The 27587-nt window shown below is 44.3% G+C and overlaps 1 protein-coding gene across 2 annotated transcripts in view; it reads right to left on the bottom strand.

Moving 5' to 3' along the window:
* Positions 1 to 2189: 2189 nt before the first annotated feature.
* LOC115391075 (anoctamin-9-like) overlaps positions 2190 to 27587 on the bottom strand; it is a 151334-nt gene continuing 125936 nt past the window's right edge. For both annotated transcript variants that reach the window (XM_030095175.1, XM_030095185.1), the window contains 6 exons: positions 16011 to 16163; positions 14722 to 14866; positions 14525 to 14632; positions 4447 to 4540; positions 4245 to 4357; positions 2190 to 2705 (listed from right to left, as the gene is read on the bottom strand). In XM_030095175.1, the coding sequence (XP_029951035.1) occupies positions 2672 to 2705; positions 4245 to 4357; positions 4447 to 4540; positions 14525 to 14632; positions 14722 to 14866; positions 16011 to 16163 (647 nt within the window). In that variant the 3' untranslated portion in view covers positions 2190 to 2671. The remainder of the gene's footprint in view (positions 2706 to 4244; positions 4358 to 4446; positions 4541 to 14524; positions 14633 to 14721; positions 14867 to 16010; positions 16164 to 27587) is intronic.

The following is a 27587-nucleotide window of genomic DNA, read 5'->3' as shown; positions in this document are numbered from 1 at the left end:
CTTGTTCCAGGTCTGGGAGAGCCCGGCCTCCACAAGCCTTCAGAGCTGTACGTTTTCTCACTCCAATTCTCGCCTTCTTGCCATTCCACAGAAATTCTTTAATTAGTGAGCTGTATTGTTTAAAAAAGGCATTATTTATTGTTATTGGTATCACCATAGATATGTAATCAAACTGAGGAGTCACAAGCATTTTAATTTTACCCCACAGACTAAGATTTAACAATTTCCATTTATCCAATTTTGTTCTCAGATGTTTTAGCAATGGATCCATATTTATGGAGATTATATCAGTCAACTTCACACCATGATATTTCATTTCCAGGGGTACCCGTCTGAACTGGAACGGAGAAAGAAGAGGTTGGAAACATTCCTTTGAGATTCGCATAGCTTATGACTTTTGCCAGTTAATTTTGTAGCCCGATAGTTTTGAAAAAATTTCAATCATGGATAAAACCTTAAGAACTGAAGAGGAAGGATAAGAAGCAAAATATGATCAGCATACAGAAACATCTTACGCTCTTCCAAACTGTGTAGAACACCCCCAATACTCTTGTTAATTCTGATTGTGGCTGCTAAAGGCTCAAGAAATAATATGAATAGCAGGGGGCTTCATGGATCGCCCTGCTTTGTCCCGCTTCAGGCTAGAAAATGGTGACACCAGTCCGTTTGTTAAAACTGCCGCCCTGGGATCAGAGTAGATAACACTCACCCATCGAATTAAGCCCTAAGTTGGTGTTTGTTTGTTTGTTTGTTTTACGATAAAGGGCTGCTGGACGCAGCAGCGGTCTTTAAGAGCCGTTTGCCAAAGACAAGTTGGAGTGTTTTTCAATGTAGAAAATAATTTGAATTATATATATACATTTTTTGGAATGTTTAAATGTAAGAAAAGGGAACAGTAATCCTCATTAATTTTGTGCTCAGGTTAAATTTGTTCAGTTCTATTGTTCAGGATCTAAAGTTGTTGAGACCAGAACGCAATTTTGTGATTTATTGTTTAATTTTATCTTGAAGAACACAAGCCATAACAAATACAGTATAGTAGATTTAAGGAACAACTGTTATGGAGTTTTATTAAAGGTTGCATTTTTCATGACAAAAAGGAGTACTTTTTTGAGGCACTAACTGATATGCTATACGCTATTACAGTCAGTTATTATGTTATTTTCCTATAACATTGTCAAAAAGGGCAAATGTGTTACACTCTTGGCTGGTTCTTACGTTATCAGCTCAGTTATTACATTTTCAAAGGTTTTTTTTGCATCAGGCCCATAACGTAATAACCAGCCAATAACGTAATAAGTAGGGATGAGCGAGTACAGTACTATCTGTATCTGTATCTGTACTCGGAGGGGGCGTGGTCTAAACCGGAAGTGGGCGTGGTTTAACGGGAAACGGGCTGGGGCAGAAATTGGTGCACTATTTAAGTCTGAAATTGATATGAATTGCTCAGAAGTTGTTATATTGATTCTTCATTTGAAAACTATTTACAGAACAGTCTCAGTGATACAATGTACAGATTTTTTTTTTATTTTAGTCAGAACATGAATATTTTTAAAGTTATATACGTAAATGATTATTTATTCACACAAAAGCCTCAGAAATAAAATTTGAATATTTTTGTTCACAATAGTAAAGGAACTATTTACAGAACAAGTATTTTTTATTGAGTCACAACATGAATATTTTAATTGTATGAATGCCTCCCCCCATGATCCCCACTGGAATCTCCCCGGCGTCCAGGGAAACCTCTCATCCCCCCTGCTGAGCTTCCTGGTCCTGTCCGCGGCTGCAGTGCCAGGACATGACCGGGACGTGGACCTCGGTCCAGTTATCATCTCTCTCCCACAGATCACAGCCTCCCAGTGGAGCACAAGCCCAAATTATTATGAAAAAGAAGAGAAATAAGGGGGGGAAAAACGCGAGGGAAAACGAAACTTAAAAACCCCCGAAAAAAAAAACCCGAGCGTGCACAATCACCTGACGTTTCGACCTTCTAAGGTTTTCCTCAGGCACAATGCACGCTACAAAGAAATAAAATACCGCATTTTTAATTTATCAGCTCCGATTGGCTTCTCTCACCAGGATCCTGTCGTCTCGGTGGAGCAGGAGCAGAATGAAGGACCAATGAGGATCTCCCATCAGCACGAGTACGAATCATGACTGACAATGCTCGGGCTGTACTCGGATTCGGAAAAAATGCATTATCCGTAACGAGTACTCGTTTAAAACGAGTATTCGGCTCATCCCTAGTAATAAGTTATTGCGTTATAGGTCAAAAGTTATTACGTTATAGGTTCAGGACTTTTGTTACGTTAATGGTCAGTTATTATGTTATGGGCCCATTACATTTTAAAAAGGCCAAATTCATTTTGTTATGGGTCGTTATTACGTTACGGGCTTCTACACACCTGAAGAAACCGCCTGAGTGAGAGTCAAGGTTCTTCAAAGACATACACTCAGGAGGAGTCAACCCGATGCCTCCAACCCGGACATGCAAGAAGCACAGACATGGAATCCAGTTTACTGACACATTATACTATTTAAACAGTGCAATTATACTAAACAACAGAACAACACTTTTATGAAATTAAACTCAAGACTCATGGTTGGCCTGGAAATGATGACAACAAAATGACAATGTTCTTTCATCCCTTTTCAGTCAGTCCAGGCTTCAAACTTCAGTTGATTTGCTTCGTCTGAATTCTCTGAAGGAAAGACCAGAAAACAAACATTTCAGAAAACATTGGAGTTGAGCATCGCTATAACTTCTTATATATTACTTCATACAAAATTTATCTAAACAATCTGAAATGTAACTTTACAACTACCAACTAAATCTGTCCATATTTCAGCAAAAAAGAGTGTTTGCTTTGTGTACCTCAGTCAATTAACCTACTTCAGTATCTAATCATGTCTCTAAACTGGGCATGGAGAGACAGTACAGGCTGCGTGGATCGGAGCTGCAGTGCTTCAGACCAGGAGCATCAGCTAGAGAGCCAATCAGGGGAGCCAGTGTGTCACATGGCTCAGCCTTCCTCTTTGTGTGAGCTGCCTTCATTATTCCATTCACAACAGGACGTTAGATTCATATTAAGTGTAATGCACAAACTGCCTGTTACCAGCAGGTGGCACTGCAGCTGTGACTGAAGGTTCCAGTGATCAGTTACAGTTCGGGTCAGATCTCATGCTCTGCAGCTGAAAGAAGCACTTTTCCTCTTTGATAGTGGAGGATGGAAAATGAGGATACCACCACCTTTTGAATGTTTGAGCAGATGCTGTTGAGCAGAACTCCTGGACGTACTGACCAGTTTTGAGTTGGGAGTCTCCTGTGAAACGTTAACCCCATGCACATGCACAGCAGCACCTCATCTGCATGAAGTGGAGGCCACTTTTTGTTTTTGCTCCTGTTCTGCCAACATATCAGTGGTTGAAGACACAGGGGCCTGATTTAGCATAAACGTGTTGAAGTGAGTGCATACCAACATGTATAGAATTTATTGAATTGTACTTCTCCTCAGGAGTGTGTGTAAATATAAGCAGCCCTTTGACCATGCTTCCACACAAAGACAGGTCCTGATAGTAGCTTTGGTCTCTATCTGGTGAAGACATTCAATCCCATTACAATGACTGGATAGATCTGTTTTAGATTTGATCAATGAAACATCCTACGAGTTTCTTTTGTTTGTGTGTTTGTGTGTGTGTGTGTGTGTGTGTGTGTGTGTGTGTGTTTTATGAAAATCTAATTAAGCTGCAATGCTCGATGTTGCTCTGATAGTGTGATGTTTTTTCAATTTGAATATTATATCACGTAACACAGCAAAATATTACATTTCCTTAAAAAAAGATCACCTGCATTTAGGCAAAACATTTATTACAAAATGAGAAAAAGTTTATCACAGAATGCATTCGAAAATGTTGTTGCATCAACGACAGACAATAAAAAAAAAGCTGTGTTTTTGCATAATGAGGTGAGCTGCTGAAAAAACCATGAGTCAGGAAGTTTCCAGCTGAGCATTCAGCAACAGCTTCCCTCAGCAACTCACCTCCAATCTGACCGGGCTGGAACTCAGCACTCCAGCAGGGTCGCCTCAGTGTGTGTGTGTGTGTGTGTGTGTGTGTGTGTGTTGTCTACACTGTGTGTGTTCTCGTAGAGCAGAGCTGACAGTAAAGCTGTGAATGTGGATAGAAATGGAAGCTGTACCACCGTTAGGTGAAAGGACTGAAAAGCTATGAAGCCGTCTCACCGTAGCTCTTCTTTCAACCGAGCAAGTTTGTCATGCAGGCGATCATTCTTCACTCCGATGGGATTGTTTGGAACAAACCAGGCTGCGATAAACTTACAAACCACCACGACGTGCTGCAAAAATGAACAGCAACAAATACACTGATTCACACTTTGTAGTCAAACAAGAGGAACATAATGTCACTCACATCCTCAATACAAACCTCAAAAAGGATGATAAAGGCAAAGCGCACAGCCAGAACCAACCAGAACTGAGGAGTCAGGGAGTAGTCCTCATCACTCCTGTAGTCCCTGTAACTGTACACACAACCCAACGACTCCTTTTAGTCTGGATGCATCGTGACTGGATGAACGTCAGCTCCATTTCTCTCTCTCTCTGGCTGTTTGTGAGTTTGATCTGTAATAAAATGTCTGATGAATATTTTAGTTGTAATGATTATTAGTGATGTTTGTGCCTTTTCAATGATGTGCATGTGCCAGACCATCCCACCTGCCGACTCAGGGAGACGCACAGTGCTGGTCCTGGTGGACTTGTCCTCGACCTTTGACCCAGTCGACCACCAGACCCTGATAAACAGGCTGCAGGACCCGATTGGCTGTCAGGTCCAGACCTCCAGTGGTTCTCCTCATACCTGGCTGCCAGGAGGTTCAGTGTGTCAGCAGCCTGCAGTGTGGCATGCCTCAGGGCTCAGTTCTGGGACCCCTCCTGTGCTGCTGTATGTTCTTCCTCTGGGTCAGATGATCCAGCAGTTCAGGGTCCCAGACCTCCTATATGCTGACGACCTGCAGCTGTTCTGCTCCTTCAAGCCTTCTGAAACCCACAACCTGAGCTCCTTAATTACCCGCTGGTCCCAAACCAGCAGTGGTTCAGTGATAACAGGATCCAACTGGATCCAGAAGGAACAGAGACCCTCATCATGGCCCCGGACAGAACCAGCCCCTCCATCAGCAGCACCTCGGTGACCTGAGAACCTCAACCAGAACCCAACTGAGGAACCTCGGGCTGATCTTTGACACCATGTCTCTGGACCACCACTCAAAACAGCTGGTTAGAACCTGTTTCTTCCAGCTGGTCAGAACCTGTTTCTTCCAGCTGGTCAGAACCTGTTTCTTCCAGCTGGTCAGAACCTGTTTCTTCCAGCTGGTCAGAACCTGTTTCTTCCAGCTGGTCAGAGCCTGTTTCTTCCAGCTGGTCAGAGCCTGTTTCTTCCAGCTGGTCAGAGCCTGTTTCTTCCAGCTGTTAGAACCTGTTTCTTCCAGCTGTTAGAGCCTGTTTCTTCCAGCTGTTAGAACCTGTTTCTTCCAGCTGGTTAGAACCTGTTTCTTAGAGCTGGTTAGAACCTGTTTCTTCCAGCTGTTAGAACCTGTTTCTTCCAGCTGGTCAGAACCTGTTTCTTCCAGCTGTTAGAACCTGTTTCTTAGAGCTGGTTAGAACCTGTTTCTTCCAGCTGTTAGAACCTGTTTCTTCCAGCTGGTCAGAACCTGTTTCTTCCAGCTGTTAGAACCTGTTTCTTCCAGCTGGTCAGAACCTGTTTCTTCCAGCTGGTCAGAACCTGTTTCTTCCAGCTGGTCAGAACCTGTTTCTTCCAGCTGGTCAGAGCCTGTTTCTTCCAGCTGGTCAGAGCCTGTTTCTTCCAGCTGTTAGAACCTGTTTCTTCCAGCTGTTAGAGCCTGTTTCTTCCAGCTGTTAGAACCTGTTTCTTCCAGCTGGTTAGAACCTGTTTCTTAGAGCTGGTTAGAACCTGTTTCTTCCAGCTGTTAGAACCTGTTTCTTCCAGCTGGTCAGAACCTGTTTCTTCCAGCTGTTAGAACCTGTTTCTTCCAGCTGGTCAGAACCTGTTTCTTCCAGCTGTTAGAACCTGTTTCTTCCAGCTGGTTAGAACCTGTTTCTTAGAGCTGGTTAGAACCTGTTTCTTAGAGCTGGTTAGAACCTGTTTCTTAGAGCTGGTTAGAACCTGTTTCTTAGAGCTGGTTAGAACCTGTTTCTTCCAGCTGTTAGAACCTGTTTCTTAGAGCTGGTTAGAACCTGTTTCTTCCAGCTGGTCAGAACCTGTTTCTTCCAGCTGGTCAGAACCTGTTTCTTAGAGCTGGTTAGAACCTGTTTCTTCCAGCTGGTCAGAACCTGTTTCTTCCAGCTGTTAGAACCTGTTTCTTCCAGCTGGTTAGAACCTGTTTCTTCCAGCTGTTAGAACCTGTTTCTTAGAGCTGGTTAGAACCTGTTTCTTCCAGCTGTTAGAACCTGTTTCTTCCAGCTGGTCAGAACCTGTTTCTTCCAGCTGTTAGAACCTGTTTCTTCCAGCTGTTAGAACCTGTTTCTTCCAGCTGGTCAGAACCTGTTTCTTCCAGCTGTTAGAACCTGTTTCTTCCAGCTGGTTAGAACCTGTTTCTTAGAGCTGGTCAGAACCTGTTTCTTCCAGCTGTTAGAACCTGTTTCTTCCAGCTGTTAGAACCTGTTTCTTCCAGCTGGTTAGAACCTGTTTCTTAGAGCTGGTTAGAACCTGTTTCTTCCAGCTGTTAGAACCTGTTTCTTAGAGCTGGTTAGAGCCTGTTTCTTCCACCTGTTTCTTCCAGCTGTTAGAACCTGTTTCTTAGAGCTGGTTAGAGCCTGTTTCTTCCACCTGTTTCTTCCAGCTGTTAGAACCTGTTTCTTCCAGCTGTTAGAACCTGTTTCTTCCAGCTGGTCAGAACCTGTTTCTTCCAGCTGTTAGAACCTGTTTCTTCCAGCTGGTTAGAACCTGTTTCTTAGAGCTGGTTAGAACCTGTTTCTTCCAGCTGGTCAGAACCTGTTTCTTAGAGCTGGTTAGAACCTGTTTCTTCCAGCTGGTCAGAACCTGTTTCTTAGAGCTGGTTAGAGCCTGTTTCTTCCAGCTGTTAGAACCTGTTTCTTAGAGCTGGTTAGAACCTGTTTCTTAGAGCTGGTTAGAACCTGTTTCTTAGAGCTGGTTAGAACCTGTTTCTTCCAGCTGGTCAGAACCTGTTTCTTAGAGCTGGTTAGAACCTGTTTCTTCCAGCTGGTCAGAACCTGTTTCTTAGAGCTGGTTAGAACCTGTTTCTTCCAGCTGGTCAGAACCTGTTTCTTCCAGCTGGTCAGAGCCTGTTTCTTCCAGCTGGTCAGAGCCTGTTTCTTCCAGCTGTTAGAACCTGTTTCTTCCAGCTGTTAGAGCCTGTTTCTTCCAGCTGTTAGAACCTGTTTCTTCCAGCTGGTTAGAACCTGTTTCTTAGAGCTGGTTAGAACCTGTTTCTTCCAGCTGTTAGAACCTGTTTCTTCCAGCTGGTCAGAACCTGTTTCTTCCAGCTGTTAGAACCTGTTTCTTCCAGCTGGTCAGAACCTGTTTCTTCCAGCTGTTAGAACCTGTTTCTTCCAGCTGGTTAGAACCTGTTTCTTAGAGCTGGTTAGAACCTGTTTCTTAGAGCTGGTTAGAACCTGTTTCTTAGAGCTGGTTAGAACCTGTTTCTTAGAGCTGGTTAGAACCTGTTTCTTCCAGCTGTTAGAACCTGTTTCTTAGAGCTGGTTAGAACCTGTTTCTTCCAGCTGGTCAGAACCTGTTTCTTCCAGCTGGTCAGAACCTGTTTCTTAGAGCTGGTTAGAACCTGTTTCTTCCAGCTGGTCAGAACCTGTTTCTTCCAGCTGTTAGAACCTGTTTCTTCCAGCTGGTTAGAACCTGTTTCTTCCAGCTGTTAGAACCTGTTTCTTAGAGCTGGTTAGAACCTGTTTCTTCCAGCTGTTAGAACCTGTTTCTTCCAGCTGGTCAGAACCTGTTTCTTCCAGCTGTTAGAACCTGTTTCTTCCAGCTGTTAGAACCTGTTTCTTCCAGCTGGTCAGAACCTGTTTCTTCCAGCTGTTAGAACCTGTTTCTTCCAGCTGGTTAGAACCTGTTTCTTAGAGCTGGTCAGAACCTGTTTCTTCCAGCTGTTAGAACCTGTTTCTTCCAGCTGTTAGAACCTGTTTCTTCCAGCTGGTTAGAACCTGTTTCTTAGAGCTGGTTAGAACCTGTTTCTTCCAGCTGTTAGAACCTGTTTCTTAGAGCTGGTTAGAGCCTGTTTCTTCCACCTGTTTCTTCCAGCTGTTAGAACCTGTTTCTTAGAGCTGGTTAGAGCCTGTTTCTTCCACCTGTTTCTTCCAGCTGTTAGAACCTGTTTCTTCCAGCTGTTAGAACCTGTTTCTTCCAGCTGGTCAGAACCTGTTTCTTCCAGCTGTTAGAACCTGTTTCTTCCAGCTGGTTAGAACCTGTTTCTTAGAGCTGGTTAGAACCTGTTTCTTCCAGCTGGTCAGAACCTGTTTCTTAGAGCTGGTTAGAACCTGTTTCTTCCAGCTGGTCAGAACCTGTTTCTTAGAGCTGGTTAGAGCCTGTTTCTTCCAGCTGTTAGAACCTGTTTCTTAGAGCTGGTTAGAACCTGTTTCTTAGAGCTGGTTAGAACCTGTTTCTTAGAGCTGGTTAGAACCTGTTTCTTCCAGCTGGTCAGAACCTGTTTCTTAGAGCTGGTTAGAACCTGTTTCTTCCAGCTGGTCAGAACCTGTTTCTTAGAGCTGGTTAGAACCTGTTTCTTCCAGCTGGTCAGAACCTGTTTCTTCCAGCTGGTCAGAGCCTGTTTCTTCCAGCTGGTCAGAGCCTGTTTCTTCCAGCTGTTAGAACCTGTTTCTTCCAGCTGTTAGAGCCTGTTTCTTCCAGCTGTTAGAACCTGTTTCTTCCAGCTGGTTAGAACCTGTTTCTTAGAGCTGGTTAGAACCTGTTTCTTCCAGCTGTTAGAACCTGTTTCTTCCAGCTGGTCAGAACCTGTTTCTTCCAGCTGTTAGAACCTGTTTCTTCCAGCTGGTCAGAACCTGTTTCTTCCAGCTGTTAGAACCTGTTTCTTCCAGCTGTTAGAACCTGTTTCTTCCAGCTGGTCAGAACCTGTTTCTTCCAGCTGTTAGAACCTGTTTCTTCCAGCTGGTCAGAACCTGTTTCTTCCAGCTGTTAGAACCTGTTTCTTCCAGCTGTTAGAACCTGTTTCTTCCAGCTGGTCAGAACCTGTTTCTTCCAGCTGTTAGAACCTGTTTCTTAGAGCTGGTTAGAACCTGTTTCTTAGAGCTGGTTAGAACCTGTTTCTTAGAGCTGGTTAGAACCTGTTTCTTAGAGCTGGTTAGAACCTGTTTCTTAGAGCTGGTTAGAACCTGTTTCTTCCAGCTGTTAGAACCTGTTTCTTAGAGCTGGTTAGAACCTGTTTCTTCCAGCTGGTCAGAACCTGTTTCTTAGAGCTGGTTAGAACCTGTTTCTTCCAGCTGGTCAGAACCTGTTTCTTAGAGCTGGTTAGAACCTGTTTCTTCCAGCTGGTCAGAACCTGTTTCTTAGAGCTGGTTAGAACCTGTTTCTTCCAGCTGGTCAGAACCTGTTTCTTCCAGCTGTTAGAACCTGTTTCTTCCAGCTGGTTAGAACCTGTTTCTTCCAGCTGTTAGAACCTGTTTCTTAGAGCTGGTTAGAACCTGTTTCTTCCAGCTGGTTAGAACCTGTTTCTTAGAGCTGGTTAGAACCTGTTTCTTAGAGCTGGTTAGAACCTGTTTCTTAGAGCTGGTTAGAACCTGTTTCTTAGAGCTGGTTAGAACCTGTTTCTTAGAGCTGGTTAGAACCTGTTTCTTCCAGCTGTTAGAACCTGTTTCTTAGAGCTGGTTAGAACCTGTTTCTTCCAGCTGGTCAGAACCTGTTTCTTAGAGCTGGTTAGAACCTGTTTCTTCCAGCTGGTCAGAACCTGTTTCTTAGAGCTGGTTAGAACCTGTTTCTTCCAGCTGGTCAGAACCTGTTTCTTCCAGCTGTTAGAACCTGTTTCTTCCAGCTGGTTAGAACCTGTTTCTTAGAGCTGGTCAGAACCTGTTTCTTCCAGCTGTTAGAACCTGTTTCTTCCAGCTGTTAGAACCTGTTTCTTCCAGCTGGTTAGAACCTGTTTCTTAGAGCTGGTTAGAACCTGTTTCTTCCAGCTGTTAGAACCTGTTTCTTAGAGCTGGTTAGAGCCTGTTTCTTCCACCTGTTTCTTCCAGCTGTTAGAACCTGTTTCTTAGAGCTGGTTAGAGCCTGTTTCTTCCACCTGTTTCTTCCAGCTGTTAGAACCTGTTTCTTCCAGCTGTTAGAACCTGTTTCTTCCAGCTGGTCAGAACCTGTTTCTTCCAGCTGTTAGAACCTGTTTCTTCCAGCTGGTTAGAACCTGTTTCTTAGAGCTGGTTAGAACCTGTTTCTTCCAGCTGGTCAGAACCTGTTTCTTAGAGCTGGTTAGAACCTGTTTCTTCCAGCTGGTCAGAACCTGTTTCTTAGAGCTGGTTAGAGCCTGTTTCTTCCAGCTGTTAGAACCTGTTTCTTAGAGCTGGTTAGAACCTGTTTCTTAGAGCTGGTTAGAACCTGTTTCTTAGAGCTGGTTAGAACCTGTTTCTTCCAGCTGGTCAGAACCTGTTTCTTAGAGCTGGTTAGAACCTGTTTCTTCCAGCTGGTCAGAACCTGTTTCTTAGAGCTGGTTAGAGCCTGTTTCTTCCAGCTGTTAGAACCTGTTTCTTAGAGCTGGTTAGAGCCTGTTTCTTCCACCTGTTTCTTCCAGCTGTTAGAACCTGTTTCTTAGAGCTGGTTAGAACCTGTTTCTTCCACCTGTTTCTTCCAGCTGTTAGAACCTGTTTCTTAGAGCTGGTCAGAACCTGTTTCTTCCAGCTGGTTAGAACCTGTTTCTTCCAGCTGTTAGAACCTGTTTCTTCCAGCTGTTAGAACCTGTTTCTTCCAGCTGGTCAGAACCTGTTTCTTCCAGCTGTTAGAACCTGTTTCTTCCAGCTGTTAGAACCTGTTTCTTCCAGCTGTTAGAACCTGTTTCTTCCAGCTGGTTAGAACCTGTTTCTTCCAGCTGGTCAGAACCTGTTTCTTCCAGCTGTTAGAGCCTGTTTCTTCCAGCTGTTAGAACCTGTTTCTTCCAGCTGTTAGAACCTGTTTCTTCCAGCTGGTTAGAACCTGTTTCTTCCAGCTGGTTAGAACCTGTTTCTTAGAGCTGGTTAGAACCTGTTTCTTAGAGCTGGTTAGAACCTGTTTCTTAGAGCTGGTTAGAACCTGTTTCTTCCACCTGTTTCTTCCAGCTGTTAGAACCTGTTTCTCCCAGCTGGTTCCAGCCTGTTTCTTCTAGCTGGACGGTATCGCTCAGCTCAGGCTCATGGTGTCTAAGAACCAGCTGGAAACCATCATTCATGCGTTCATCTCCTCGGCTGGACTACTTCAGCAGCCTGTGCACTGCCTCAACAGAAAGAGCTGCTGGTCTTCAGAACGTCCAGAACTCAGCTGCTGACCAGCTCCATCAGGAGGTGGAGGCTCCCTGCCCCACCTGGCACCCTGCTGAATCCAGGTTAAAATCCCTCCACTGGCTCCCTGTTGTGTTCTGTGTCGAGTTTAAAATCCCGGTGCTGACTTTTTGACCCCTACTTGGCAAGGCTCCCATGTCTATCAGAGACCTAATGAAACCCTAGAGCTCAGCTGGAAGCCTGAGGTCAGTCCCCCGGACTCGCTTTAAAAATAGGGGTGACCATTTGTACATATCTACCGCGCCTCGCCTCTGGAACCAACTCCCTCCACATCGGCTCTCCCTGGACTCAGTAGAGGCTTTGAAAAAACATCTAAAAACAGATCTGCTCCAAAAACCTTCCTAGTCCAACCTGACACAGCGTTGTCTTGACTGCACTCTGCACTGTTTATACATATATCCTCTCTCTCATCTTATGTACTGTGCACTATACACTCTCTTACCTTGTGTGTTCTGTATCAAACTGTTTATATCACCTTTTATCTTTATATCTTGATCTCTATAAGATTCTCGACCTCTGTGAAAATCTTTGTGATGGTTGTTCTGTCAAAAACGCTGTACAAATGTACAAAATCCTCCAAAGAAAACACCCATCTAGAATGTGTGTGTGTGTGTGTGTGTGTGTGTGTGTGTGTGTGTGTGTGTGTGTGTGTTCTTGTATTTCTATCCTTGTCGGGGCCAAATGTCCCCACAAGGATAGCAAAACGTGGAATGACGTGCCTTGTGGGGACCTTTTTCCGGTCCTAAGTAGGAGAAACAGTGTTTTCTTGACCATGTTGTTGTTACTGAAAAAAGTAAAAGTGCAAAAACATTTCTTTAGGGTTAGGCTTTGTTGTGGTGTGGGTTAGGGTTAGGGTAAGGGTCAGGGTTAGGGGCTAGACATGAATGGGAGTCAATGGACGGTCCCCACAAGGATAGAAATACAAGACTGTGCGTGTGTGTGTGTGTGTGTGTGTGTGTGTGTGTGTGTGTGTGTGTGTGTGTGTGTGTCAGGGGCGAGTGGTCATAATAAGCTATAAATGCAGTGCATGCCAAAGCCCTTCAATAAAATAATTGAAAATATTCATCTGTCAGTGTGTTCTGTAATGCAGTACGTTTTTTCTACTGTTTTGGTTTGAAATTCCTGCCTCATCTGTCCCATTTTGCTTGCGAAAAGCTGGAAAGCTGACAGCTTGTTTCGCGCATGCGCACTGCGATATTGAGCAGTCCCCGCGCTCGGGGCGGTCTGCTGCACATGAGCCTTTTGAATGGCGAAAAAGCTGTCAGTGAAGCAGCTCATCTGCCAACGGGCACGCTCACAACTGGATTCACTTCACGACCTAACTTCACTGCCTTGTAGTAGCCGAGTCAGAATGAGTGAAATCAATACGATTCAGTCTTTGCGTTCAGTTTCGTTTTCCCGGAGAACTTTTGAAGAAAAGAGGGAAATAATTTCAAGTGGTCGACCTGCTCCTGATGTAGTCGTCACAAAAACAGTAACGAATTTTTGTTCCTCACTTTCAAGCTAGCACATATGACGATAAACGTGAATGAAACATACGTTTGTTTTAATATATCTGATAAACTTAGTTTATTAACACTGTGCCGACTTTCTGAATGGATAAACCAGGCTAAAATAACAGTTTACAGGACGCAGAGACGCTGATGATCCACCGCTGTCCATCTCATTCGTGCGCATTTGCGCGCTGCTGTATGCTCCTACGAGACAGCGTCAGTCAGAAAACAGTCTGATCCTGCTGATCTGCTCTCAGATAAAATGCTACACATCAGGAGAGCTGACAAAACTCTCTGTTAGCCTGTTCAGCGCTATGGCTCTGAGATGTTTGGCTCTGCAGCAGCGATCTGTCAGCAGGGTCGGCGGGAGAGAGCGTCCGCCTTCAGGTTTATAAGAAATAAAATACAGCGATAATCACTTTAATAAGAGCTCACTGAAGGGGAGCTGCTGTGACATCAGGTTTTGCGTTATGGGAACAAACTTCTCCGACATTGTAAAGCTCAGTTTAGGTCTCTGTGTTTGTTGCCTCTCATCACACACCTTGTGCGTAATGTCATTAATATAATTCTCTCTCCGTGGTGCCGAAGCTTGTGAGTCCTGCTTGTTGCAGGTGTATGTTGTGTAATGATGTTATTATGACTTTTATGGTTTGGATTAAAAGGCCTGGTCATTTGCCCCGCCCCCGGCCCGGCTCTGATTTGTTCCGCTAGTGGCGTGGAGGGAACGCTTTATTAACGCGTACCCACACTATAGAAGGCGTTCCCTCGCCTTAATAAAATATTCTGCAGCCGAACACCTCCGGGGCTCCGTAGAAAACATATGAATTTTTTTTATTATTAAGTAAATACCCAAAAATTGGGCGCTGGCTGTAGTTGACACTTCAGCATGAGCACTGTAACAGGTCACCGCTCACCACTGGTGTGTGTGTGTGTGTGTGTGTGTGTGTGTGTGTGTGTGTGTGTGTGTGTGTGTTCTCGTATTTCTATCCTTGTTGGGGCCAAATGTCCCCACAAGGATAGCAAAACGTGGAACGACGTGCCTTGTGGGGACCTTTTTCCGGTCCTAAGTAGGAGAAACAGTGTTTTCTTGACCATGTTGTTGTTACTGAAAAAAGTAAAAGGTCAAAAACATTTCTTTAGGGTTAGGCTTTGTTGTGGTGTGGGTTAGGGTTAGGGTAAGGGTCAGGGTTAGGGGCTAGACATGAATGGGAGTCAATGGAAGGTCCCCACAAGGATAGAAATACAAGACTGTGCGTGCGTGTGTGTGTGTGTGTGTGTGTGTGTGTGTGTGTGTGTGTGTGTGTGTGTGTGTGCAGTTTTGGTGAAGGTGTGGCTGTTTTTATTTCATTATATGCTGATTTTTGTTTTGTGTCTCTGAGTGCCAGAGACATTGTTGAGACTCACCATGTGCTTCAGACACACTGAAAACGGGCTTGTCCGGTGCTAAAAGCTTGGTTACAGGCGTGTGTGAGCATACATGTGTATTCTTACCAGCACTCTGTGACATTGTGCATCTGTTCGATTTTAAAGTCCCTCTGAACGTCTGGGTGACTCATGAAGGCCATAGAGAGAGTATCGTTGATGTAACCCTGCATGCAGCTGCAACGACAGCACAGGACCATCAGGCAACACTGGACTCGGCTGTTTAGAGTCTATAAGGAGTTTTTACCTGCTGACACATGACTAACCGTGTATCAGTAGTCCCGTTAGCACACGGGCCGTAACGGTAACGATAGACGAGGCGAGGAATAAAGTCTGACGAGACTCCAATGACTAGGCCATTTGCAATCACTGCTAACACACCAATGGCTTCCAACACTTTGGTCCAAACACCTGCAAACATAAGACAGCGGAAGTTAACACATGCGATATGAGCACTAACACTTTTCTGGAAGTGTCATGTGACTCAGGGGTTTGCAATGGGAACAACAACCCTGTGTGACTGTGGGCTTGAAAGCTTTGAAGTTTTTCTCTGTGGGCTCTAGGTTCTTCCCACAGCCCAACAGCATCTATGAAAGGTCCAGATAGTCTACAGTAATACCACCAATGACCTTTGGGGGCAGTGTGGAGTAGCATAGCTCATGTGTGACCAGAGAAAGGACCGAAGAAGATAAATGAAAAGTCCTTGGAGGAAAGATTTCGTACATGAAGCAAGGAGTCCAACATGTCCTCAGCTGGACTTCAGGACAAGGACGCTTCAGATGGGTCACTGATTTAGAAGTGTCTTCACAGCAAAGCTGAAAATGTACAAAAAATTACTTAAGACCTAAATCTGAATACTTCTTTTCTCAGTTTGTTTCATGGATGTTTGGATTGGAGTGTTTGTCCCACATGAAACCATCAACCTCCACTGGCTGCATCCAGATTAACAACCACAACTTCATCCAAGGAGGAATGTTTGGGCCTTAAATATCCTGTCGGTGTTCCTCTGTCACCGCTTGTCCAATGAAAGATTCACGGTGTGTCGTGTATGCAGGTATTTTTGATGAAAAAGGTTTGAGCACCTGTAAAGGTATAATATGAAGTTGGGTATATTTGATAACAAGGTTTGAGATCTTGTAAAAGCTAAATTTGTAGCTGTGTATCGCGAGTTCTGTACTTGCAGATTTTTTTCGTCTTCACAAATACAACACAAAATGAACACATTCACAAATTCTTCATACATGTGTACAAATCCCATTTTACAAGTCACAGAATAAAAAACTCACATACACATTTTTTCTGTAAGTACACAACTCACGACACACAACTACAAATTATACTTGTAGAGTTGCTCACACCTTTCTCACCAAAAATATCTCCATATTCATGTCTTCACTCGAGTTGGGGGTGAGCAGGCCCATGCCAATGAAGCGGCGTGGAGGACAGATGGATGACGTGATGAGCAGACTCCTGTCATCGCTTCGCCTCCTAACCTTTCCACCACAAGTGTTGCCCACTTTACACAGAAGTCAGTTCATTGAAAAACAAAACTCACCGATGTCATTGGTCTTTCTGGGAACCAGCCGTCGCTCCAGACGAACCATCTTAATAGCATCCAGACGGATTTCAAAAATATTGTTGATGAGAGCCAGAAGGGGTGCCAGAGGAAACGCTGCCACAAACGTGGTGGTAAAACTGAACTGAACCACTGGAGAGGGAACAAGAACAGCAGCCATCAGCAACATAGAGGCATGAACATTTCATTCTAATAAATCAAAATAAAACACACTACTCCTTCTTTACTCTTCCAAATGTATTCCTTTTTAAATGATTCTTACCGATTTCTTAGAATGTTACATAAAAGATTTTTAGCAACAGAACATGGCCCACACTCAACAAAAGTTCAACACTGCAAACTGTAATGATCTCTTTCAAGGGTATTCTTAGGTGGGGACTCCATCATTCACAGTGTTTATTAACCAGACGGTATAAGATCGCACTAAGTGGCTGCCATCAATAGGCGCTGGCTGGGTTAAAGGTTAAATATTGTTAATCAGTGATTGATGGAAGAGCTCCAAGCTGTTTCCTGCTCTGTGATTGCAGATTAAAGAAAACAGATAACAGATGTTGTTACCTGTGAAGTTCATTCTAGATGTCTGTGCAAATGATGCTACTTGTGAGAGACTGGTAAACACATTCATTTGCAAACTGCAAGTTCACTGTTTAGCAGACACGTTGTCATTTAGCAGCATTCTTTTTTCATCCTTTTTTTCCTTTAGCAATGGATGTGAAATAAATGTTTGAGTTACTCTTCAAAAACATTGACAAACAAACCCTTTTTGGGGAACAAACGAAGTTTATTTTTATTTCTGTCTTTCAAGACCTTAAAGGTATAATGGACGATTTTCTCGAAAAAGTCGAAGCCAAACGTCAGTTACTCGCTTTTTGAAAACGCGCATGCGCCAGACCGTCTCTGTGGCTCCTACGAGCCGCTTGACGGCGTGACGCAAGCATTTCTCCAGCATGATTGACATGTTGGAGGACCAATAGTTGAAGCTCGCATCACGCCATTCATTGGCTAAAACATCGTTCATTATACCTTTAAATATTTCAACTTTCACAGATGGTTCAAAATTGTGTGGAAATGTGCTGAACTGTGCCAAATGGAAAAGGTCGTGGTTTACAGGTTTTTTTTTTCATTACAACCATTTAATAAAGCATTTATATACCATAATATACAAGAAGTAGTGAATATGTTTACTATAGAGCTATCAGTGCTCATGCTTTCACCTCAGGTAAATGGTTTACACAGACATTGCAATCATAGAGAAACACTCGTTTTAGTGTATATCATTTCTATATATCATAGCACAATTTTAAACCCTATTCTAGATTCAACAGGGAGCCAGTGAAGAAAAGCTATTCTCTCCTACTAGTTGTTGTCAGAACTCTGGATCAGTTGGAGACTTTTTAGGGCGCATGTGGGACAGCCCAGTATTGAGGAACTGCAATCATCTAGACTTGAAGTAACAAGACAGGAACTCGTTTTTCTGCATCAGGATGTCCCTCATTTTCAAAGAAAACGGTTCTGAAAACCTGTTTAATGTGCACGACAGAGGATTTAAACTTTTGATACTGTTAATTTCTATGTTATGAAGGGAACAGCAGAGGCCGCTGTGCATGAGGAGTTGAAGATGAGCGTTTGCCATGACCCAGACTCTGTGGGCATCATCCCAGCGCTAACCAATGCTGCTACTCTAGCCAGAGTCTGCTGCTTCCTCTTGGGGATGACCTATGAGCTTAACCTCCAATACTCAGTGAAGCCTGCTGAAACATTTCAAGTCTTTCAAAGACTCTACGTGGGACTGGACACACTGCGTCCAAAACCAAGCTCCAAGTGTGCTGCTCTGAAAAGGAACCTGCTTTCAAAGGCTGTCCCTGAAACAGTGGTTCACTGCCTGTTCAACTCTATTTCAAATAGGGCTGAACGATTCATTGCTTTTGTGACAAATCGCGTTATGACAAAAAGAGATTTGCTAACCGCAGAGGCTGCGATTTGATCTGACCCAGGTTTTGGTCACATGATTTAGCGAGACTTGTGTGTGAGCTGACCAAGTTTATTGTACGACCCATTCCAGAGAAGTAGGCGCTCTAACAAGAATTTGCCAACCGCCATTAATTACAACGAAGAAGAAGAGCCGAAGCAGAGCAGTGTGCATGCAGCTAAAGAGAGGAGCTAGCGATGCGCTAACCTGCTGCGCAATGGCATCAGGCTCGACAGGAGCTGACCCAGGACACAGTTTGTGTCTCTAAGGTCTCTATTGTTTTTCGTCCGTTTCTTTTTCTTCTTAGATATTACTCGTCCCGCGTGTTTGACCCCAAATTTGACCCCCTAAACATGCACGAAAACTCACCAAATTTGGCATGCACATCCAGATTGGCGAAAAATTTGATAAAATGGAAAAAAAAAACCCAGCATCTGCTCTATAGCGCCACCTATATCCCATAAAAAGACCAAAACAGTTGCTACGGCCCATAGGGATATCGTAGAGAGATCAAACCAACACTCACGCGTTCGTCTCATCAAGATCTACATTTCACGCGCTGACACCCCTGACCTAAATCCAACAGGAAGTTCGTGATTCCCCTTTCAAATTAAAATTTTGCTCAAAATCACTCCTCACGAAAAAATTATCTCCTCCGAGACCGTTTGTCGTACAGACATAAGAGTCACGCGACGTGATAGAGGACAATTTTCTCTACAAAATTTGTGAGCAACTTTGTCAAAAGTCTAACGGTGTGGATTTTATTAGCATTCAAAGTTGGAAGCAGGGGTAGACATTAAGGGAGATTTACTACTGGCCCCCCGGGCCAGTGGATTTTGATGTTGACTGGCCCGGATGATTTTGACACGCTGGCCCTGACACGCACGCTAAGCATGCATCCTCTATACAGGCAACTTCACATGACACTGTTGTAACCATGGTAACTGAGCCACTGGAATTTGTCATGTATCAGTAATGAAAACTCATTTGTTTCAATCAATGCCATTTATTTTAGTACTGCTACAGTAGAACAGTATGTTTACTCAGAGGTACCGCCCACTTGATTTAAAACTATTTTAAAACAATACTGTTTATAGTTAGTGTTCAGTGTGAATAGCACTATGAAAATGTAAATAAAATACATCCATGATATTCTAATATCACAGGTAATCTTGATCCATTCTGCTGCAGCTTATACAGAGGACAGGACAGGCTGATATAGAGACTGAAGTGTATGATAAACTGTTATGCTCAGATATTGAAAGCGCCGATCTAAAAGATCACTGCATCACAAACGCCACGCGTTGTGTGCATGCAAATCTGCACCATCATATGACAGACTCCATTTTCCCCATAGTACCCGAACAATGTGTTATCATACACTTCTAATCATGCACGTTAACCAGGGCGCGAACTACGGGGAGCCAGGGGGGTCTAGGCCCCCTTGATGAGACATGAGCCCCCCTGAAAACATGATTTGTGAATTTTTTTTTTTTTTTTTTTTGGGGGGGGGGGGGGGGGGGCTAAATATTGGGGAAATGCTGTTTCCCTTATGTATTTCATTTATTTTATTATTGTTTTTTTTGTATGATCATAATCATGGATCATATGCAGAATTAGGCCAATTTGAATGTATGATTTGCGCATCACTATTTCACTTTAATAAAGCTGCCGGCCTGCATGCAGTACTTGTCCTCACCATTGAAGCGTGGGGGCGCTATGCCTTAAATGTCACTGAAAGCAGACGTATTTACACCGATGCTCTTCTCCTCCTGCCATGCACCGCTGACTCTGAACATGAGGCAAGCGAGTGGCGCGCGTTCATGTACCACGGGAGCGAGCCGGCTCCACTGTGTGTGACAGCAGCTGCTTTCAGGGCACAGCGCTGCTGCGCACAGAAGGAATAATACCTCGTCTTTGATTGGAATCACGTAACGCTACGTTTATGTCACAGTACCATTGGGAATTAATGTGAAATTATTTATTTATTTATTTTCAAGGTATTATTTTTCACCGGCCCAACGGGCCAGTGCATTGCGCAATCTACTGGCCCGGACGGTTTTAAAAGTGCTCCCGGGCCACCGGGCCATTTATAATGTCGAGCCCTGTTGGAAGTCTGAAATCCTGCCTTGCTCCTGCCCTTATCTGTTATAATGGGAAAAAAGGAAGAAAATTTGCCTGTTTTCAGCACCTCGAACAAGCATCGAGTGTGGCTAAACCGTGACTCCGATCGACAAACCGAGCACACGTGAAGCATCACCAGGTTCTCCCGAACAAGATGATGTGACATAAGTGGGGAAAATTTCATGATATATGTACGTTTTCACAGGTATAGAAATGTGTGCGCTCTGCATTTTTTTTTTGCTCTCAGTTATAATGGAGCCGGATGGGGAAAAATCTTGCGTTTCTCACAATCTGAGGCCTCTACGGTCCAAACTAAAAGTCTGACTCTTCTGAAAGCCTCACCAGCTGAAAGACAATTAATTTTCCTATCAAACGTGATATTTTTTGTTCAATTCTGCCAAACAGGAAAGGAACAAGGAGCAGTTGTTTCCCAAACAGAAGCTTTTATTTTCTCCTCTCTCCACTCTAACTCACATGACCATATATGGGCATACAGTGCAGTTACACAGCTGACAGCAGCTGTCAATCAAACTCTGACTCTCAGTGCCTTCATTCAGTGACTGTCAAAAGCAGATGGGAGAAGCTAACAACTCCATGTTAGTGGATGGGAAATGCTAACAGCTCCCAAGTTAGTGGGTGAGAGAAGCTAACAGCTCCATGTTAGTGGATGGGAGATGCTAGTGGTGCTAAAAAACCCATGTTAACAGATGACAGATGCGAACAGCTACATGCTAATAGATGGGATGCCAACATCTTCATTTTAAAGCATGGGAGATGCTAACAGTGCTAAAAAGACCAATGCTAATGGATGACAGATGCTAACAGCTATATGGTAGTTATTGTTCCATCGCGGAAACAAACTAAATTTGACCGGCTAAACATGCACGAAAGCTCACCAAATTTGACACGCACATCCGGACTGGTGAAAAATTTTATGAAATACAAAAATTTACCCCATCTGCTCTCTAGCGCCACCTACAAAAACGAAAATGGTCGCCACGGCCCGCAGGAATGTCGTACAAATATCAAACCAACACTCACGAGTTCGTCTCATTGAGGTCTAAAAGGTTTCTGGAGTGTCAAAATAAGAGCCTCAAACCTTTTCAAAATAAAAGTCCAAATTTTGTGAAAAATGGCATTTCAGACAAAACACATTGAAAAACGGATGTTTACAGAGTAGCAAAACTCCTGGTGACCTGGATTTCTGCCAGCAAGGTACGAGGACGTCTCAGTCGTGGTACGGCGGGGAGGCTCGGTTCCGACCAATGCCGCTTGCGGCTTTAATTAGGGACCGAGCCCCGTAGGGCATGGTGGCCTTTTGGCAAGGTCTCTATTGTTATTTGTTCGTTTCTTCACTATTATTAGGGACCGAGCCTGGAGGGCAAGGTCTCTATTGTTATTCGTGTGTTTCTCGTTCTTCTTCATTATTATACTGACCTACCAAGTAAACGCAAATTTGACCCCCTAAACATGCACAAAAACTCACCAAATTTGGCACGCACATCATGATCGGCGAAAAATTTTATAAAATCCAAAAACGAACACCACCTGCTCTCTAGCGCCACCTAGAAACAGTAAAATTGTCGCCACGGCCCGCAGGAATGTCATAGAGAGATCAAATCAAGACTCACACGTTCGTCTCATCAAGATCTACATTTCACGCACTGACACCCCTGACCTAAATCCAACAGGAAGTCCGCTATTTCCCTTTCAATGTAAAATTTTGCTCAAAATCACTCCTCACGAAAAAATTATCTCCTCCGAGACCGTTTGTCGTACAGACATAAGAGTCACGTGACGTGAAAGAGGACAATGAATGACAGATGCTAACAGCTCCATGTTAGTGGATGACAGTTGCTGACAACTCCCATGATAGTGGGTGGACCTCTCAGTCGCGGGCCGGCAAGGAGGCTCGGTCCCGACCAATGCCGCTTGTGTCTTTAATTTTTGTACAGTTTTGCCCAACAGGAATGGAACAAGGAGCAGTTGTTTGCCAAACAGAAGCTTTTATTTTCTCCTCTCTCCACTCTAACTCACATGACCATATATGGGCATACAGCGCAGTTACACAGCTGACAGCAGCTGTCAATCAAACTCTGACACTCAGTGCCTTCATTCTGTGGCTCTTAAAAGCAGATGGAAGAAGCTAACAGCTCCATGTTAGTGGATGAGAGATGCTAGTGGTGCTAAAAAACCCATGCTAGTGGGTGAGAGATGCTAACAGCTACATGCTAGTAAATGGCATTCTAAGATTTCCAGTGAAATGAATGGAAGATGCTAACAGCTACATGCTAATAGATGAGATACTAACATCTTCATTTTAAAGGATGGGAGATGCTAACAGTGCTAAAAAGAACAATGCTAATGGATGACAGATGCTAACAGCTATATGCTAGCTATTCCATCGCGGAAACAAACTCAAATTTGACCCGCTAAACATGCACAAAAACTCACCAAATTTGGCACGCACATCCAGACTGTTGAAAAATTTTATGAAATAGAAAAATTAACCCCATCTGCTCTCTAGCGCCACCTTGAAAAATGAAAATGTTTGCCCCGGCCCGCAGGAATGTCGTAGAAAGATCAAACCAATACTCACACTTTCGTCTCATTGAGGTCTAAAAGGTTTCTGGAGTGTCAAAATAAGAGCCTCAAATCCATTCAAAATAAAAGTAAAAAATTTGGGAAAAATGATATTTCAAACAAAACACATTGACTGGATTAACCAGTGTCAATGACAGCATATACTACCTTTCCAAAATAAAAGCCCAAAATTCCTTCAAAATAAAAGCCCTTTTAACCCAGAAAATGAGGTAAAATCAAGAAAATGGACGCTTACAGAGTAGCAAAACTCCCAGTGACCTGGATTTCGGCCAGCAAGTTACGAGGACGTCCCAGTCATGGGCTGGCGAGGAGGCTCGGTCCCGACCAATGCCGCTTGCAGCTTTAATTAGAAATATATCGCTGTCAGGCGATTAAAAAAAAGTATCTAATTACAGGATTTGTAATTCATTAATCTAATTAATCACATTACTAATCTCATATCTGCTAAGCGTCCCAAATAAAGAATTGCAATTCTAGGACAACACAAAATAAATTGTAGTTCATGATTAATCAAATGAATACACTAAGAAGAGAAGATTTGTAAATCCACATATTTATTAGCTCACTCAATAGAGAAATTCAAAAAGACCAAAAGAATGCCTTGTCTCTAAATAAGGCAACATCAAGAACAAAAAGTCATGACAGACATGACAATGTTTCCAGGAGGCTGATGCAAATCAAAAACTACAGTATCTGATGCAAAACTGTACAGGCCAGCACACACTACAGGATATTCGGGCCGAATTATGCCCTGATCTTCTCCTCCCGATCGAAGTCCACACGGTCCGATTGTCAGGAGTATGCAATTGAGTTTGGGTCCGATCTTCATGTGGTGTGCGGTGTGTTCAGAGAGATTTTTTCAGATCGGAGCCTCTCGGGAGGCGTCGGAAGGGGAGATCGTAGATAATGAACATGTTTCATATTTTTGATCGCAGACGATCAGCTCCGAGTAGACCTGTCCACACCCTCGGAATAAAGCTCCCTGATTTGCCGAACAGCTCTGTTATGCCCCTCATATGTACTATGGGTATGTTATTTAGTTGTTTCAACATTTTAATGTGGTTTGTTTATGTTCATTGCCATGGCACCCCGTAGTCAGCGTGTCACCGGAAGTAGCCAGTGCGCCACCGGAAGTAGCGAGTGTGCTAGCAGAAAGAAGTAAGCTGCTGTGCTGTAATCAGCTGCTATCACTTGAGCTTCAACCGTTGTCCTCCCTTGTGTGGTTCTCCTTCTCTCTCCCCTTCGCTGAGGCAACGTCTGTGAGTGTTTCTAACGCTGTTGTTTCACATTGTATCTGTTTGGATTGTGCTTTAGCCGCGATGCTAACTCGCGATGCTAACTCGCGATGCTAACTCGCGATTGCTAACTGGTAAAATGCTAACACTAGTTAGTCTCACGTTTCATATTGTTAATGGTATTTAAGCTCCTTGGTAATTGCTTTGTTAGTTATGAGGCCAGAGTGGCTCAGCTGCACTGTGTATTGTGCATATGTGATGTGAAATGTGTAATGCAGTGTGTGACTCTGTATTGTTTATCTCAGTTTCACAGTATTCTTCACTAAAACTTCAGGAAATGAATCTACCGTCTCAGAGAGTTTTTTGAAGACTGTTTAAGCTGATTGGGAAGCTGCCCATGAAAGTGAAAAGACGGCATACGGCTAATGAGGGACATGAGAATCACCATACTACGGAGCAACTCCATATCAGCAGATAAGTGGCTAACTCTACAGCTACCAGAAAGCTTCACGTTAGCCTCCTTCTCTGAGTTCTGGAAACACGGTTAGTCAAGATGTCACAGCGTAGCACAGTCAAGAAAGGAAATGAAGATAACCAGTCCGAATCCGTGCGCTCGAGTAGCAGCAGCTCATCTGGCACATCTTCCAACTCAAAGGTTAGCATAGCTATCGCTATGGCTCGAGCAAAGGCCAAAGCAGCACAGGCTCGAGCGGCACATTCTCAGAGAGAAATTGAGTTAAAGGTGGAACAGGCCCGCATTAAAGCCAATCTCGACGCATTAAATGCTGAAAAAGAAAAGGATGCTGCCATAGCAGAAGCAGATACTCTTGTGGCAGGTTTACAAGATATGGGCTTCGAGGTACGCAGCGAGGCTAACACCACAGTCCTCCAATCCACCAAAGATGAGCGAGTTGCCTCCTATGTTACGGAGCAAGCTAGCATGTCCAGCAAAAGTTTAACTGCTAACAGAGAGATCAACGACACCTCGTTAACATGTTGTCGTCCACATCCCCAACCAACTGACGTCGATCGTTCAACATCTCACCTGCTTGAGGCTAGCCAAGCACAAGTTTCTGCTTCTACCAATATTATGCCAGTTCAGGATCTCCAAGCCTCTCAGAGTAGCGGCCCACCACCACAACAAAGCTACAATCAGGCTCTCAACCATCATTCAACTCCTCAACCTCGTGAGAAGCGCCTGCAGCATAATTTAAAAATGGATTCTTCATCCTCTGCTCGGCGGTCTGCCTCTAGGATGTCCTGTGGAGCCAGCCAAGACCACTCTGGACACACTGGAGATCTCATTAAATATCTCGCTCGTAATCACCTGGTTACTTCGGGACTTACTGTATATGATGAACAGCCAATGAACTATTGGGCTTGGAAAACATCATTCCAGAACGCTACCGCTGAATTAGATCTGTCTGCTGGAGAGGAACTTGACCTCCTCATCAAACATCTGGGAAAAGAGTCAGGAGAGCAGGTGAGAAGAATAAAAACAGTCAACATCAGAGATCTGGCTGCTGGACTGTACATGGCATGGGGACGTCTCGACAAAGTATACGGCTCACCAGAGGCTGTCGAACAGGCCCTGTTCAGTAAGTTGGAAAACTTCCCGAAGGTCACAAACAAGGATCCACAAAGACTCAGAGATCTAGCTGACCTGCTGTCCGAGCTACAAGCTGCCAAGGAAGATGGTTACCTCGCTGGCCTGTCATACTTGGACACCTCCAGGGGAGTCAGGCCTATCATTGAGAAACTCCCATACAATCTACAAGAAAAATGGCTCTACTTTGGGACAAGATACAAACAAGAGCACCTGGTTACCTTCCCACCTTTCTGCGCGTTGGTAAACTTCATCTCTACAGAGGCAAAGGCCCGCACAGATCCAAGCTTCAGCCTCTTCACCCAAGCCCCAGCCCCAGCAGAAAGAAAGAGCAAGTGGGAGAGGCCAGCAAAGACATCTGTGTATGTTAACAAGACGCAAGTTTCAGGGTCTACAAAGTTCGAGCCCAGAGAAAGCGGAGAACTGGCCGATCCAAATAAACACTGCCCCCTGCATAAAAAACCTCATCCCCTGAAGAAATGCAGAGGCTTCCGTGAGAAGAGCATAAATGAAAGAAAACAGCTTTTGAAAGATTATCGCATCTGCTTTCGTTGCTGCTCATCCACAGAACATCTTGCAAAGAACTGCACCACTGAAATAAAATGTACAGAGTGCAACAGTACTGCTCACGTGACAGCACTACACCCCGATTCACCTACCTGGAAATCCAAGTCATCCACCTCCACCTCAGATGACGGCGGGGAGGAGGACAAAGCGGACAGCCAGGAGGTTAATTCAGCGTGCACACAAGTATGTGGTGAAGGATCGAGCGCCAGAGCATGTGCCAAAATCTGTCTCGTCAGCATCTTCCCAAACGGACGCAGAGAGGAGTCCAAGAGAATGTACGCTATATTGGATGAGCAGAGCAATCGCTCCCTGGCCCGGTCAGAGTTCTTTGAGGTCTTCAAGATCTCAGGAAGCTCCTACCCATATACGCTCAAGACCTGTGCGGGGTGTGCAGAGACAGCGGGGAGAAGAGCCAGCAGTTACACTGTGGAGTCTGTGGATGGATCAGTAAGCATTCCTCTGCCTACATTGCTAGAGTGCAACCAAATCCCTAATGTTCGCACAGAGATTCCTACGCCTGATGCAGCCTACCATCATGCTCACCTGAAACGTATCGCTGACAGAATTCCACCCCTTGATCCCAACGCCAAAATACTCCTTTTATTGGGCAGAGACATCTTAAGGGTGCACAAGGTCAGAGAGCAGATAAATGGGCCAGGAGATTCTCCGTTCGCTCAAAGGCTCGATCTGGGATGGGTCGTCGTTGGCGACGTGTGTCTCGGAGGTGCTCACAGACCACTTGAGATAAGGAGCTACAAAACAGCCATCCTTGAGAACGGTCGTGCCAGCCATCTTCAGCCATGTGACAACCACATCAAAGTGAAAGAGAGATTTGATCTGACCCAAGCATCAGCACCATCCAATTCTAACTTCTATGTTGAGCTCAATAGTGCACAGTGGAGACTGCTTAGGTCAAACCGTCTTTGCTCGCACTCCTGATGACCACAGACTTGCCCCGTCCCTGGAAGATCTGGAGTTCCTGAAGATAATGGAAGCTGAATGCTACCAGGACAGCTCCAAAAGTTGGGTCGCACCTTTACCTTTTCGGTCACCAAGGCAGCGGCTGCCTAACAACATGAAACAAGCTCTGGATCGTCTCGCCTCACTCCAACGTTCGCTAGAAAAACGACCTCAGATGAAAGCCGACTTCTTCGAGTTCATGGAAAAGATGATTAAAAAAGCACATGCAGAAGTCGCCCCCCCTATAAAGCCGGAGCAAGAGTGCTGGTACCTGCCCCTTTTTGGCTATTATCATCCACGGAAGCCAGACAAGATCCGTGTGGTTTTCGACAGCAGTGCGTCATGTGAAGGGGTGTCTCTCAATGATGTTTTGCTCACAGGCCCAGACCTTAACAATAACCTGCTAGGGGTTCTCATGAGATTCAGGAAGGAACAGGTGGCAATCACAGCCGACATTGAGCACATGTTCCACTGTTTTGTCGTGAAAGAGG

The sequence above is a fragment of the Salarias fasciatus genome, chromosome 1 (assembly GCF_902148845.1).
Source record: "Salarias fasciatus chromosome 1, fSalaFa1.1, whole genome shotgun sequence".
Taxonomy (NCBI): Eukaryota; Metazoa; Chordata; class Actinopteri; order Blenniiformes; family Blenniidae; genus Salarias; species Salarias fasciatus.
The sequence above is the reverse complement of the archived record's forward strand: the minus strand, read 5'-3'. Positions and strand labels throughout refer to the sequence as shown.